General features: G+C 37.0%; 1 protein-coding gene across 1 annotated transcript in view; it reads right to left on the bottom strand.

Moving 5' to 3' along the window:
• Positions 1 to 14,676, bottom strand: part of LOC150079950 (DNA-directed RNA polymerase III subunit RPC3-like) — a 92,437-nt gene that overhangs the window by 33,911 nt on the left and 43,850 nt on the right. The window contains exons 4-5 of the mRNA XM_090383287.1: positions 7,696 to 7,853; positions 4,299 to 4,447 (exon numbers count right to left, since the gene is read on the bottom strand). Of these exons, the coding sequence (XP_090239413.1) occupies positions 4,299 to 4,447; positions 7,696 to 7,853 (307 nt within the window). The remainder of the gene's footprint in view (positions 1 to 4,298; positions 4,448 to 7,695; positions 7,854 to 14,676) is intronic.

Raw genomic sequence — 14,676 nt, 5'->3', positions numbered from 1 at the left:
ACTCCTTTCTGCGACCAGTCTAATCTTCTGAAAGCTTCCTCAAGGGCAGCAGTAAACAGCTTCGGAGATATTGTGTCTCCTTGTCGAACTCCTTTCTCGATTTTAAATTTCCTACTGTCTTTGTCTAGTCTAATAAAGGATGTAGCACTCTCATATATTTTCTTCAAAATCATAATATATGGAGTATCTATGCCTTGTCTTTCCAGTGCCCGAAACATTGCCTTATGCTGTATGGAGTCAAATGCCTTTTCATAATCCACAAATGCCAGGCATAATGGTGTTTTATATTCATTTGCTTTCTCCATTAGCTGTGATATTACGTGAAGGTGATCCATAGTTGAGAATCCTGTCCTAATTGCTCTTTCGGTTGATTCTCATCAAGTATTCTTTCTAATCTGTTAGTAATGACCCTTGTGAACAACTTGTAGATATGGGATAACAAGCTAATTGGTCTATAATTTCCAATTTCCGATTTATCTCCTTTCTTATGCAGCAAAACTATGATTGCATTATTCCACTGCATAGGCATCACACCTTTTCTAATGCACTTTGTGAAGAGCCTTGCCAGTTTTTGTGTTACGTCTCTTCCTCCCAATTTTAACAACTCTACAGTAACTTCATCTTCCCCCGGGGCTTTCCGATTCTTCATTTTCTTCAATGTATGTTCTACCTCATCAGGAAGAATATCGGGTATGTCGTATGTGTTGCTACTTTGCAATCCATCTTCCCCACTGCTGGTATCATTCCCTCGCTCCTTGTATAATTCTCTATAGTAGTCTTCTGCTATTTGAATTATGCCTTCTCTGCTGTTTATAAGTACACCATCGCTATTCTTCAGTTTCAGTATCATTTGTCTTTCTGTATTACTGCTAATGGCTGCTGATTTAAATCCTTTGTTTTCCCTTAATGCTTGTTCTACTTTTCTTGTGTTAAATCTTCTTATGTCCTCTCTGAGTCTCTTTCTAATGGCTTTGCATAACTCAGTATACTCAATTTTCTCCCTGTCAGTGTTTTTCTTGCTCTTCATTTGTCGTCTTTGGTTCATCATGACAAGTGTTTCTTGACTAATTTTTTCTTCTTTGGATTTCTGTTTCCCTATAGGTTTCTTGGGCTTTATCACTTTCAGAAAGTTGTAATATTCCTCGTCGATATCTTGGTCCTGAGCAGTCTGCAGAAGCTCAAACTTGTTCTTAAGTTCCAGTACATACTGCTTTTTCTCCTCCTCTGTTATTTCAAAGACCTTTGTATTATTTACTCAAGTCAGTTTTTTCCTTTCCTTTCCTACATCTATATCAAGTGTACATCTTACCATTCTGTGATCACTTCCAACATTTACCTTATTCAGGACGGTAACATCATTCACAATATATCTTCTGTTAGTGAGGATGAAGTCGATTTCATTAGTTGTTAATCCATTTGGACTCTTCCATGTCCACTTTCTGTTCACCCTTTTCTTGAAAAAAGTGTTCATTACTGACATTCCTTGAGATTCTGCAAATTCCACAAGTCTTTCACCTCTTTTATTTCTTTCACCAATTCCAAAATTTCCTATAGTTCCTCTTTCTGCGCTGTTTTGCCTTTTTCCAACCTTAGCATTGAAGGTTGTGTACGTTACTGTATCAATGATGCAGTAACGTACATCTGTGATGTACGTTACTGCATCATTGATAGGCTCTTGACTGACGGTGCTGAGATCAAAATTTCCCTGATGTTGGAAGGCATTCCAGTCAGCCTGATCAATCTTCCACCGCGGTAAGCTAAACGGCAAACATGGTCTGCAACTAGTTAGGGTGGTTATCACGGGGAAGTGATCACTTCCATATGGATTTTCTTCTACCTCCCAAGTACGTGAAGGAAGGAGAGAAAGGGAGCAGATAGAAAGATCAATGGGCAGAGAATGTACAGGTAGGCATATGGAAGAAGGTGTTTGTTCCCACATTTAAGAGGGAGAGGTCATTGTCAGTGAGCATATGCTCTATGACTTGTCCCCTTCGATTGATGTTAGCACCACCCCACAGAGTATTATGTCCATTGAAATCCCCAAATATTAAACAAGGGGAAGGCAATTGCATGATAAGATCATCAAGGCCTTTCTGGGGGATGTCAATCCCAGGTGGCAAATAAACAGAGCAGACAGTTAATAAGAACCCCACTTTAAGGCGAATTGCTACAGCCTCAAAGCTAGTTGTAAGCTGCAAAGGCTGAAATGGGATCTGGTTGCCGATGAGGATTGCGACTCCTCCGTGAGCAGGACCATCCACAATTCTATCCTTATGAATGATGGTAATGTTATGCATTGTGAGGTTATCATTTGCCTTTAAATAAGTCTCCTGTATGCAAAAGCAAGCTGGTTTGTGCTTTTGCAGGAGTGCCTTGATGTCATCAGTATTTTGCTGGAATCCACGACAGTTCCACTGTAGGAATTTAGCCATTATTTTGGCTTGGTGGGTCCATCAGGTGGCTTCCGAGGTGCTGAGGGCTTACCTTTTTCAGCTTTGGCTTTCTCCTTCCTGGAGAAGTACGGACGCTGTCCAGTGTTCATTTCCTCCTCAGCAAAGAGCTCCAAAACTGAGTCTTCTTGTACCTCCTTCTGCTCGACATCCATGTTTTCTTGCGTATTAAGGGATGCTTCACCTTTCTTATTCTTTTCTTTTGCAATTGCTTTTGTTACTTGCGGAGCATTAGGAGATAACGATATAGGAGTGGCAGCTGATTGGTCCTTCTGTGCAGGTTTTTGGGAGCTTAAGAGATATCGTGCGATGGGAGTAAATGATTCTTTTGGAGGGATGGACATGTCCGTCTGAGTTCCAATGGAACACCTCCCTGCTACCTTCTGGGCGTAGGTAGGTTTGTTGATGTTGAGAGGTTTCACCACTTTCCTTGCCTCCTGGTACGATATGTTTAGCTCTGCCTTCAGCCGTTGAATTTCTTTTTCTTCTTTCCACCTCTGGCATGCTTCCTGAATAGGCTGGATGTTCTCCCTCACAGTTAATGAAGGTGGGTTTTGTGGCTGAACATGCTGTTGTTTCGTGGTCCTTTGCACCACATCGAGCGCATGCAAGGACTCCACGGCAGGCCATTTGAGAATGTCCATATTTCTGGCATTTAAAACACTGTAAAGGGTTTGGAACATATGGACGCACTGGACAGTTGATGTAGCCAGCTTTAATCTCATCAGGAGGTTTGGGCGAGTTAAAAGTCAGGATAATGCTCCTGGTTTTAACAAGTTTCCCATCCCTATGCGCACTAATTCTCTTGACATCAATAACTCCCTGTGACTTCAATTCCGAGCAGATTTCCTCCTCGGTAACGTCGAGAAGGTCCCACTCTGAAATTACACCTCTCGATGAATTTAGTGTTCTGTGTGGTGTCACTGTTATAGGTATTCCTCCGATTGATGTTACTCGGAGTAGATGTTCAGATTGCCTGTCAGTTTTAGTTTCAATTAAAAGGTCTCCAGAACAGAGCCTCTTAACTGATTTGGGTGACCCTGCTAACCCATCTAACCCTTTTTGTATAAAAAAGGGTGACATTTTGCCAATCGGTGTTTCATTGGTAGAATGTATAATTAGAAATCTTGGAACAGGCTCTGATGATATTTCTGTTCGCTCCCTCTTTGTAGCAATAATGCTATCTGAATCTTTCTCTATGGTTTCAGATAGGGACCGGGTTGGGGCCCCTGAAGAAGTTAATTTATCAGGATTCATACAGTTTTTATATGGTTCAGTGCCCGGGCTCCCCACCCACCACGGAGCCCAAAGGGACGCCCACTACCCGGCATGCAATAAATGCGCTCGGGAGTGGAACGCCAGGGCGACCCAGACACCATACCCACACCGCCGCCAGCCTGAATCCTGTCCCTCAGACCATGAGGGTACGGGCATGGCATTGACACGGTTGACCCTCGCAGGCAAGCCTACTAGCCGATTGATCCTAGCTGGGCCTTCCAGGACCACCCGTCTTGTCGAAGCAGGGGCCAAAGTGGTGTATTGAAGCTGGGCCCCTCAACCACCAGGGTCCCCCTTTCCGAATTTCCACGGGTCGCAGCGCACAGCAAACATGCCGGATTCCATTGATGTAAGCCTGGAACCTGGGCTGTGGGCGTTGGATCCCAGTGATGCTAGTCTGGAAGTCCAGCAGCGTCACTGGGAGGTCCCCTCACCACGTACAGGTGCCCACGTCGAGGGGAATGAGTGAAGCAATGCTACTTTAATATGCTAGCTATGAGGACTATAAACGGGAAGAAAAAAAGTGTAACATACAAGCTTAAAAATTACTCCCATTCTCAATATGCTTACCTGAAGTACTGATGAAACCGATCAAAATTTACTCTCCAATAAATATCTTCATCAAGAGGAGGCTCATCCTCTACTTTTTTGCGTTTTGCTGGTGGCTCTTCATTTTCTTTATTTTCTCCAATTTGCTTCACAAGCTTGTGAAGCTTAATCTTGAAAGAAAACAACAATAAACAATCATGAAATAAAATAAAAATTCTTTACTCATGGATTCATACATTGCTGATACTATTCCTAAGTATAGTAGAATAGAAAACAATGCATATAAATAAATCAAGAATACATCCACTGTATTTACTAGCAGTAACTTAAAGGCATTTATTAATATTTATTTATTTATTATATATGGTTTATAAAAAGGAGTCATAGAAGAATAGAAATTTACTTCTTTTTCGAGTATATTTTTGTTATGATCTGTTGAATGCATGAAAATGTTTTTTTTTTTTTAATGGTGGCCCAAAACATAAAATGATATTAAAACTTTTAAAAGCTATTAAAATGGTAGTAAAAGTCTAGTACCTTGAATAGGCAATATTGCAAAAAGAGAGTACACTTGTTGACAATGGACTTGGATTTCTGTAGTTAGAGTTTCAAAGTTATACTATAGCTAATGCTGTATGGCCCTCAGACAAATCATAAGAGGTTTGTAGGACATTATCTTGTCTTTTTGTGTTTTTGCTACCAACAAAATTAAAACTAATAATGCAATGATCTTAATGCTCAAAGCACAACAAACTTACCTTCACAACAAGTTTTCCCAGTATTGCACTACTTTCAAACAAATGGCCTCATCAAATGGTTAACTGGCCATTTCTTAAAAGATGAGATATCCTAATTGCAGACTGTTTCAGGACTAGCTGGTCCCTCATCAGGTATTAGTGGTAATATTCAGACAAAACAATTGTAAAGAAGTTGTATGATGTGAGCTGCCATGCAGTATATGAAAGTAATACAATACAAGGGTAACTCTTTGCAAAGACAAGTTTACTCTGCTATGAGCATTAAGGACAAAGATCAGCAAACTTCTTATAATCCTCTGAGACCATATATCATTAGCTACATTACAATTTGAAGCTCTGACTTCATATACTGCATGGCAGTTCACATCAAACAACTTCACAACTATTTTGCATGAGTATTGTCAGTAGTTACCACCTACTATCTGATTAGACACTGCTATGACCAACTATTTTAGGACTAACTTAGCCCTGAAACAGTCTGTCATAGCAGTGTCTAATCTTTAAATAAATGGCCAATTAACTTTTTGGCACAGCCAGTTGTTTGAAAGTAATGAAATGCAAGGACAACTTGTTGCAAAGGTAAGTTTGTTCACCTGTGAATATTAATGCTATTGCATTATCTAAACAGTTTAAATCATGCTGGTTGCAAAACAGATGACAGGACAAGATAGTCTGCAGACTTCTTATAACTTTTGTAGAATGTAATTTTCAGGAAATACATGTGACTGTTCTAAAGAGCAGAAGTAGAAAGGATAAATGAGGAAGAGAAAAAGGAAAATTTAGTTCTGTAAGTTTGAAATTGAAGAGTGAATGGCTGACTATTTCACACACATATTTAGACAGATTTGGAAGGAAGGGGATGCTAATTCAGAAGAACAATGGCCATAAAAATATATTAAAAAAGGTACAGGGCAGAAGCAATGTCTGAGAGTGAAGAGAGTTTGTAAAATAAATCTGGTATACTTATTTTGTCATTAGAATAAATGAATAAAAACTTTACATGAACACAACCCACTCATAGATGTTGCAATCTTTATTGTGGCATTAAATCATCTTTTGGTAAATCTGGGTTCCTAGAAAGAACAAAAAAAAAAAAAAAAAAAAGCAATAAGACATAATAACAGAGTTTAAAATTACCAAAATGTTTTATTTTTTAAATCATCATTTAAATCAGGAAAAGGTTATCCAATCCATTGTTGAATGTTTAACCTGCACATTGCTAACCAGGTCAATATTAATAACTGCTTTACTGATTTCCAAGGTTTCTCTGGCACAATTCTATTTCATATGTATTCAAGTAAGGCCAAAATATGCACTGCACTTTTTTGATGCTGGAGTTGGCTGAGCTGGTTTGGATAAGTGACTATCAAGTTGAGACTACTAAGACTATGAGGCATCAGTAGGTTGATTTGCATATTTCATGAGATGAAAAAAAAAAAAAAAATTTGGTTCAAGGAGGGAGCCTTAAAGTCTTTGTATGAAGCTAATTAAACTGTCCACTATTTGGAAAGTGTTAAGTCCATTAAAATTACTTGGCTGAAGAATGTGGATTAATCACTCAAGTCTGGTAGCAAGAATCAAACATTTCCAAACTGATTTTGATGTAAAAGACATATTAGGGTTACCATAGCTGGGTAATGGGAAACCCTGGGGTCTGCCAACCAACAAATGAAAATATGCCATAGCTGGGTAATCAAGGTACAGCAATCCGTGCATTCGAGTTAATTGTAGTTCAAGTTCACATGACTGATAAACGGCGCCTCAGTAGCCAGGTGGGAAGGAGCAGCAGTGCGTAGCACACGCTTCTTGATTAGACCGAGGTTCGAGCCTGTCACCACCAAATACGGAGGATGCAGAAAGGTCAGGGAATGACCACCGCATATCCTGGAGCAATATGGCCTTAGTTGCTAATGCTCCTAAAAACCAAATAACAAACAAACAACTGCTAAACAGTGATGTTCCTGTATTCTATCTGGTGCACTCCTCTGAACTTATGTGGGAAGAGTCCACTGCATGACACATAATAGTGACAAATGAAATTTTGCACTCCATTAAGTTTCATTTATAATTAAAAGTCTTAGTGATGTGCAGTACCAACTGACAGCCTACAAGTAGCACTTCTGGATTTGATGCAAACAGAAATCAGAATTCAACAGGTAAAACACTTTGGACTACTGTATACAAGAATTTAAACAGTGTTTCCACTCTTGCTATTCCCCTCACCAAGACTAAACCCCCCCAACCATGCAAGCATTTGGTGTTGAACATTCAGTTAAGAAGATAGTGGAAAGCAGGTAGTAGCAGAATATATAAAGGACATTACTCCCATGGAAACTGACCAGCTTAAACACAAAATATGTTAATGGATTTCTTCAGAGAAAACAAATGAAAGACAAGAATTAGAAATAACTGCATGAGCAGTATATTCCTAAAAGGAAGATAAATAAACAATAAAGTGCCAGTCTCATCATCAGTCTGATGATGGGGTTTAACAAGGTTCCTGAAATGTCACCTTTGTAATAAGCTTAGGAATTGGGTAAAAAGTGCTTAATTAATAAATAAACTAATTTTGCATTATACACATAACAAAATAGTGGTTCATTTTAAAATAAATAATTTTTAAAAACCACCATACAAATCAAAATCCTAACATATATTACCTCAGGTATAATATACATTTCATTTTCTGAACTTGCTGTAATGACAGATTTGCTGTTTTCTATCACAGTATTTATTATGGGAGTTCTTTGAAGAAACCTTGCATTAACCAGACTTGTAAAGGTTTCTTTCACTTGATTAGCTTCTTCAAAGATATTTGCTGGAAAAAAAAAATAACTGATTATTATAAATTATATTATTATAAAATTTTTATTATAATTTTTATAAAAAAATTATAAATTCCTCACAAACATAGCTTCTTGTCCATAGTAGAACTGATAATCTAAGGAAAATGGGAGCAAGGATAATTTGTACTGACATGAAAATAGTGCTAAATAAGATTATAAAATGGCACCTATAAGAGATGTGATCCTAATTCATAGTTTATCTATGAATACTACTGGAGACTTTCACTGGTAATCACCATTAAATATGACACTACATTGTATATGGATGTTATACTTCTATTAGAATATAAAAAATATGATTAGGTAAAAGTTTCATTCTGATAAAGAACAGGTAAATGCTATGTGTGCTTCAGTGCAGCTGATTTGTATTCTTAATCAGTGACTATTACTAGGCTGAGAAATATTTTGAACGCCAACCAGGTAGGTGCAGCTGCACAAGTGCTAATTGATATACAGGATGTAAAGCAGCATAAAAGTATACTCGGATACTGGAATTTACTGGACAATTTGATTTTTTAAAACATAAATCATTTATTAGACCTAATTTTTTTGCGTTAATAATTTTCCTTGGGCATTATTAAAATTTTGTAATACAGGGTAGTATAATACAAGGTGCCACTGTTTTGCAATTTTATTTATTAAAATTAATAAAAAAAAAACCATTAAGAAGTTGAGAGAAATTTTCAGGATTCATTTTACTTTACTCATATTTTAGATCTATAGCAATTTATCTTATTACTTGCTATAGAGCTAAAAAGTGTTCCAACTTTTTTTTTTTTTTTTTTATTTTTTTATGTGAACCCCAAACACGAGAGGTATTAGAACCTATAGTACTTAGTACCGTGCTTGGGTTGGAGGTTGAGAAGACGAAAGAAGATATTTGTTGACATTGGACTTGAACTTCTGTAGATTGTAATTTTCAGGAAATACGTATGAAGGAAGGTTGTTCCAGAAAACGGCAGTTGAATGAATAAATGAGGAAGATGAAAAGTTGGTTCTGTGGGTTTGAAGTTGGACAGTAAATGGATGTTGGCTGGTGGCGGCACGTGTTCGGACTGTTTTGAAAGAGAGAGAGAGAGAGAGAGAGAGAGAGAGCGAGAATTATAAAAGCCAATTCAGAAGAACAGTGCCCATGGAAGTATCTGTAGAAGAGGCATGCAGCAGAAACAGTGCGTCTATGAGAAAGCCAGTGGAGAGACTCTGTTAGAGATGAATCATTAATTAACCTAACTGCCCTCTTCTGAATGGAATCAAGAAGCCTGAGAGAGGTTTTGGGGGCACCACTCCAGATGTGGGAACAATATTCCATGGCAGGGCGGATTTGTGATTTATACAGAGTGAGCAGCTGTTTGGAAGAAAAGTAACGCCGAGAGCGAAAGAGAAAACCAAGTTTTTTAGATGCAGAGGAAGCAATATTTGTAATGTGCTTGTACCAGGAGAGATTAGAAGTCAGGGTAATCCCCAAAAGAGATATATCATTTTGCCTAGAAATCGGAGTGTCACTAAAGATAAGCATAGGAGCAGAAGAATCCTTTTTGCGAGATATAAGACAAGACTGAGTTTTAGAAGGGTTGAAATCAACTAAGTTGTCTTTGCCCCACTGGAGAATTACCTGAAGATCAGCATTTAAGGAATTGGTAGCAGATTTTCGAGAAGTTGAAGCTGATTGAGCAGGACAAGGTTTCTCAAAATGGAAAGTTGAATGCAATGTGCTATCATCGGCAAAACTATGGATAGGATTTCCAGTCAATGGAAGAAGGTCATTGATATACAAGAGGAAAAGAGTGGGGGAAAGAACTGAACCTTGGGGGACACCGGCATTAGTGGAGAAGTTAGAAGACAGAGAGCCATCTACCATCACCCTCAGTGAGCGATCAGAGAGAAAACTGGATAACCAATTACTAAAAACAGTTGGCAAACCATAAGATGGAAGCTTGTTTAGAAGACCTTTATGCCAAACACGGTCAAAAGCCTTTGAGATGTCAAGAGCAACTACTTGTGTTTCACCAAACCTTTCCACTGAATTAGTCCATAAATGGGTAACATAAGCCAGAATATCACCAGTGGATCGACACTGACGGAATCCATACTGGCGATCGTTGATCAGATGGAAAGTTTCTAGGTAGTTTAAGAGTTGGCGGTTAATTGATTTGTCCATTACTTTAGAAAGAGTAGAAGTAATTGCAATGGGACAATAATTGGATGGAAGGGATTTGTCACCCTTTTTAGGAACTGGCTGGATATGAGCAAATTTCCAAGCAGAAGGAAAAACACCTTTGGAATAAGAAAGTGAAAAAAGACGGCAAAGAATAGGGGTAAGTTCAGGATCACAGGTTTTGAGAACAAGTGGAGAAATACCATCAGGACCTGGAGCTTTCTTAGCATCAAGATTCATCAAAATCCTTCTGATATCCTTTTGACGGAAGACCATAGGAGGCATTGAATGGAGCGTGTTGGGAATGGTGGGAGGTGTTTTACCAAGATCATTAATACATGAGCTGGAAGAAAAATGGGATTCTAGCAGGTCAGCTTTATCCTTGGCTGAAGTGACAACAGAACCATCTGGTTTGGACAGAGGTGGGAGCAGAAATGGGCAAAAGTTGTGGCCAATAGCTTTGGCAAGAGACCAGAATGCTTGGCTACCATTAGGGCAAGAAGCAAGTTTTCTACTCTTAGCCTGTTCAAACTCTAGTTTGGACTGATTAATAACTGCTTTACAATTGTTGCAATTGTAAAAACTGATGTTTAAAAACTTTTTAATTTAAAAAAATAAAATACTTAATTTACATAGGTTTAACTTCAAAATTATGAATGCAGGACTTTATTTTCTCTTGTGTTTTTGTGGCTGATAGGATTTAAACTGCCTAATAAATGCAATGGTCTTAATGATTACTGTAGAATAAACTTTGACTTTACCAGGAATTGCCTTGATATTGCACTAATTATAACCAAATAGCAGGTGGTGTTTAGAAAATCAATTTCTATTTGATGATGGACGAAGTCCTGAAACAGGTTTTATAGTGCTATCTCAGCTTTTCAATAAATGGCAGATTAAACTTTTGGTGAAGCAATGTTTAAAAGTGCTGCTATACCAAAGGAACTCAGGATAAATGCAAATTTCACTCTACTGTGAGAATTAAGACCACTGCATCTACTAAACAATTTATATCCTACCAACCATAAAAACACAAGAGAGGACAAGGAAGCCTTACTTAATCTTGAAAAGACCAAAATAGCATCAGCTATTTCATAATTTCAAAATAGATATAATTTCTTTTTTTTTGTAAGAATGAAGTCATATTGAGAAAAACTCACTTTAATGAGACTAAAATTTTCAGGACTCTACATTTTGAATAAATGGAATAATCTTGATGACACAGCAAAGTGGTCAGGTGTGTGAGTGCAGTAGCATGCACTCTTTGAGTGGACTGGGGTTTGAGCCATTTGACTGTTAAATGTAATTAACATTTGTATTGATGATTTATTGTAAACTCCACTAACCTGGTGGTGAAGGAGTATAAACAAGAACTTTTTCCCCCCTATCATAAATGAAAAGTATTATAAAAAATTAATAGCTTATAACTCTTGGTTATTATTTTAATCATCTGCATTAATGGTGTAGTTAAATAAAAAGATTGGTATCTAAAGATGAAAAAGAAATAACCATATAAATAATGGTAGAGTAATTTTAATAAAAAAAAAAAAAAAATTCTAATTCAAAGATGAAAAGTGGTTGAACCTGTGGTGCTCTATTGTTAGGAATGGTTTGAAAGTTTGGAAGAAAGAAGAATGTTAATACTGTAACCGAATCTATATAGGTTATAATCTTCAGAAAATACAAAGGGCTGTTTCAAAAAATAGAGGTAAGGAATGCAGATGGAAAAAGGCTTCAAATGAATCTGCAGGTATGAATGAATAAAACCTGCCATCATTTACACATAAGAAAAAAAAAAAAAAAAAATTCAGAGCTGTGAATGAATGGCAGCTGCTTTCAAATATCAATTTATCCTAAAAATGTATTCAAAAATCTGTAGAAAAAGGCACTGATTTGTTTCACTGATATTTCTATAAACTGGGGACACAATTAAGCAGACCCTTGTGAACAGGGCTGATAATTTTTTGGGAGAGATTTCAGGCCCCTCACATTTTGCAATGTAATCCTAGATTTGTGATTTATAGATGATTAATTGCTGTTCAAAAGTAGAATACTAAGAGACCTAATTTTGAAGGTGATACAAATATAATACACTAACAAAAAACACTACAAAAAATGATTTATTAATGTTTCAAGGTTTCAGTTTTCCTGCTCTTTACAATGTATGATTTGTGAGATGTTGGGTACCACGATCTCACAGTTAAGTTACTTTACTGAGATAGATAGTCAAATTCAACTACAGCCATCAGTTATGTCCTGTCTTTGAACACTGAGAACAAACTATTTCTTTCACATAACAGCATCCAGCCATATGTCCACATGGTAGTCAAATAATATCTCTTAAACTTATAACTTTGACAACATAAGAAAATCTGTACAAATGACTTGTGCTAATTGCAGTGCTGGATTACAGCCAAGTATTGCCCTAAGCACAACCCAACAATGGTGCCCCCTTGGCCTCTCCATTGCTTAACTTACAAGACATTAAGACTCAGTTAAGTGCTGAACATGAAATAAGAGTTTGAAAATTTATAACCTTTTTTCAGTTTTTTTTCCAGGCAAGACCCCCACAACTATATTAAATAAAAACTTGTGGTTTTTTAAAATTTTTATTTTTTTAACAAAAACCCTAAATAGCAGTAAAAAATATAGGCAAAGATTTACCTATAGGTTTATATTTATTTACTTTTTAAAACATTTTATTCTAGATTTTTTAATTGCAAAGTCTTTTATCAAGTCCCCAAAACAATTTGGCATAACAAATCTGCTTCTATACATAGCAGAGACAAGGCATCCAAACTGTCTCGTCATATAGCTGTTCTCTTGGGATTTTTAATGTGCTTGAGTTGAAAAAAATGAAAGCTCAGCTGTGTAATTCGTAACCATTAATGTTAAAAAAAACACGCAAGGCAATATCTACAAATGGAAACGCACAATAAATTTTGTCTTCTACGAATATTTTATAAAGTTTAGCATGACTGAATCTGGTTTTTATACTTTTTGTTACACTGAACTTATGGTGCACATATTGGTGAAACTGCTGAAGCTCAGCAGAGAGATTATTGTCCAAGTCTTCTGGGTAAGCATCAATTAGTTTTTGAGAGCAGTGAGAGTACCTTTCAGTTTCAGCAGATGAAATGACATTATTTGGCACATCACTTAGAAAGGAAAATCTGTCTGCTATTTCTTTGTACAACTCTCCTTTTCTCAGTTTTTAGTTTGTCAATAATTAGGTAAACGTTTGTGATACAAAATTTATCTCTGACATCCAGATCTACTTCTGGTGCCTCTCCATCATTGGGTACCTTCTTTCTGATACATTTGAGAGTTTGAACGGTCTTGGAATCAACATCTGGTAGTATTTCCTTTACAAGTGCTTCAAATTTTTCAAAGTCATCTCTTAAAGAGCATAGTTGGTTAACTAATGACCCATACAGATCTGCACATGTTTTTAAGTTCATATCTTCACTTTGCAAAGCTTGACTTGCTCTATGAAACCTTTGCAAAATCTCATCCCCCATGATCAACATGAAAACAAATTCTACCTCTTGCATCTTATTTGCAATATTGTCTCCTTCTCTTCTAGTGTCTCTTTCTTTTGTGACTAGTCTTCAGCTAAACTTTCTAAAGCTTCCAATATCTTAAAGAAACATTTCAAAATTGCTGCTGTTGCCATTGCATATACCTCCAATCTGGTATTTGAGAGGGATTTTACACAGGTTCATTTCCCAGACAAGCTTTAAGAATTTTCCACTGGCTGGTTGAAGCTAAAAAAAAATGTATAGAGCAAATGCACTGTAGAAAAAAATAATTAACTGCCACTTGACAGCAGTCAGCAACACTTCTGCCTACCAGATTTAATGAATGGGCTGCATAGGGCACATATATGACAAACTTATTTTAAATAAAAAAAATAAATAAATTTTCTGTTTATACTCCGGGACGACCAAACGATCACAGGAGTTTACAAAATACACAGAATACAAGAAACAGCACCGTATTCAGCAGTCACGTGCTTGAACCCCGGTCACTCAAGGCACGTGTACTTTATTTTCTTCTAAAACATTTTGCTGTATCCCCTTATAATGACCAGACATGTTAGAAGCGTTGTCGTTGGACTGACCCCTACATTTTGAAAAATTTAGTTTGCAAACTTCTCATAAATACTGCAATACCTGGTGTGGTATTTCCTCACCGGTATCATTTTTCGGTTCCATAAAGGTTAAAAAGCTTTTATGTATCGAAGCACAACACTTAACCGATCTATATGTGATAGATCCGGTGTTGAATCAACTGACATGGTAGAACAACTAGAAGAATTTACTTCATCAAACAATGAATGCACGGACCTTCTAAGCCATGATGATTTTGGCTTAGAAGGTCCGTGCATTCATTGTTTTCTTATCTGTCCAAAACCATCTCCTCACAGATGGTTCTGGACAGAGAAGAATTTCCTTTTACAGAATTTCCATATTTCAAAATGTGCTTTACTTGACTTATGAGCTCAAGCAGCCCTAAAATATTCCCATTCTGCAGCAAGTCAAAAATTTCATCTGTTCCTCGAAAAGCTAGGCCACGTTCAGCTAACGTACGAATAATGGCTATTACACGTTCCAAGACATGGTACCAGTAATTACCCT

The sequence above is a fragment of the Mastigoproctus giganteus genome, chromosome 10 (genome assembly GCF_048544385.1).
Source record: "Mastigoproctus giganteus isolate SK-2022 chromosome 10, ASM4854438v1, whole genome shotgun sequence".
Taxonomy (NCBI): domain Eukaryota; kingdom Metazoa; phylum Arthropoda; class Arachnida; order Uropygi; family Thelyphonidae; genus Mastigoproctus; species Mastigoproctus giganteus.
This window is presented reverse-complemented; position numbering and strand designations above follow the sequence as displayed.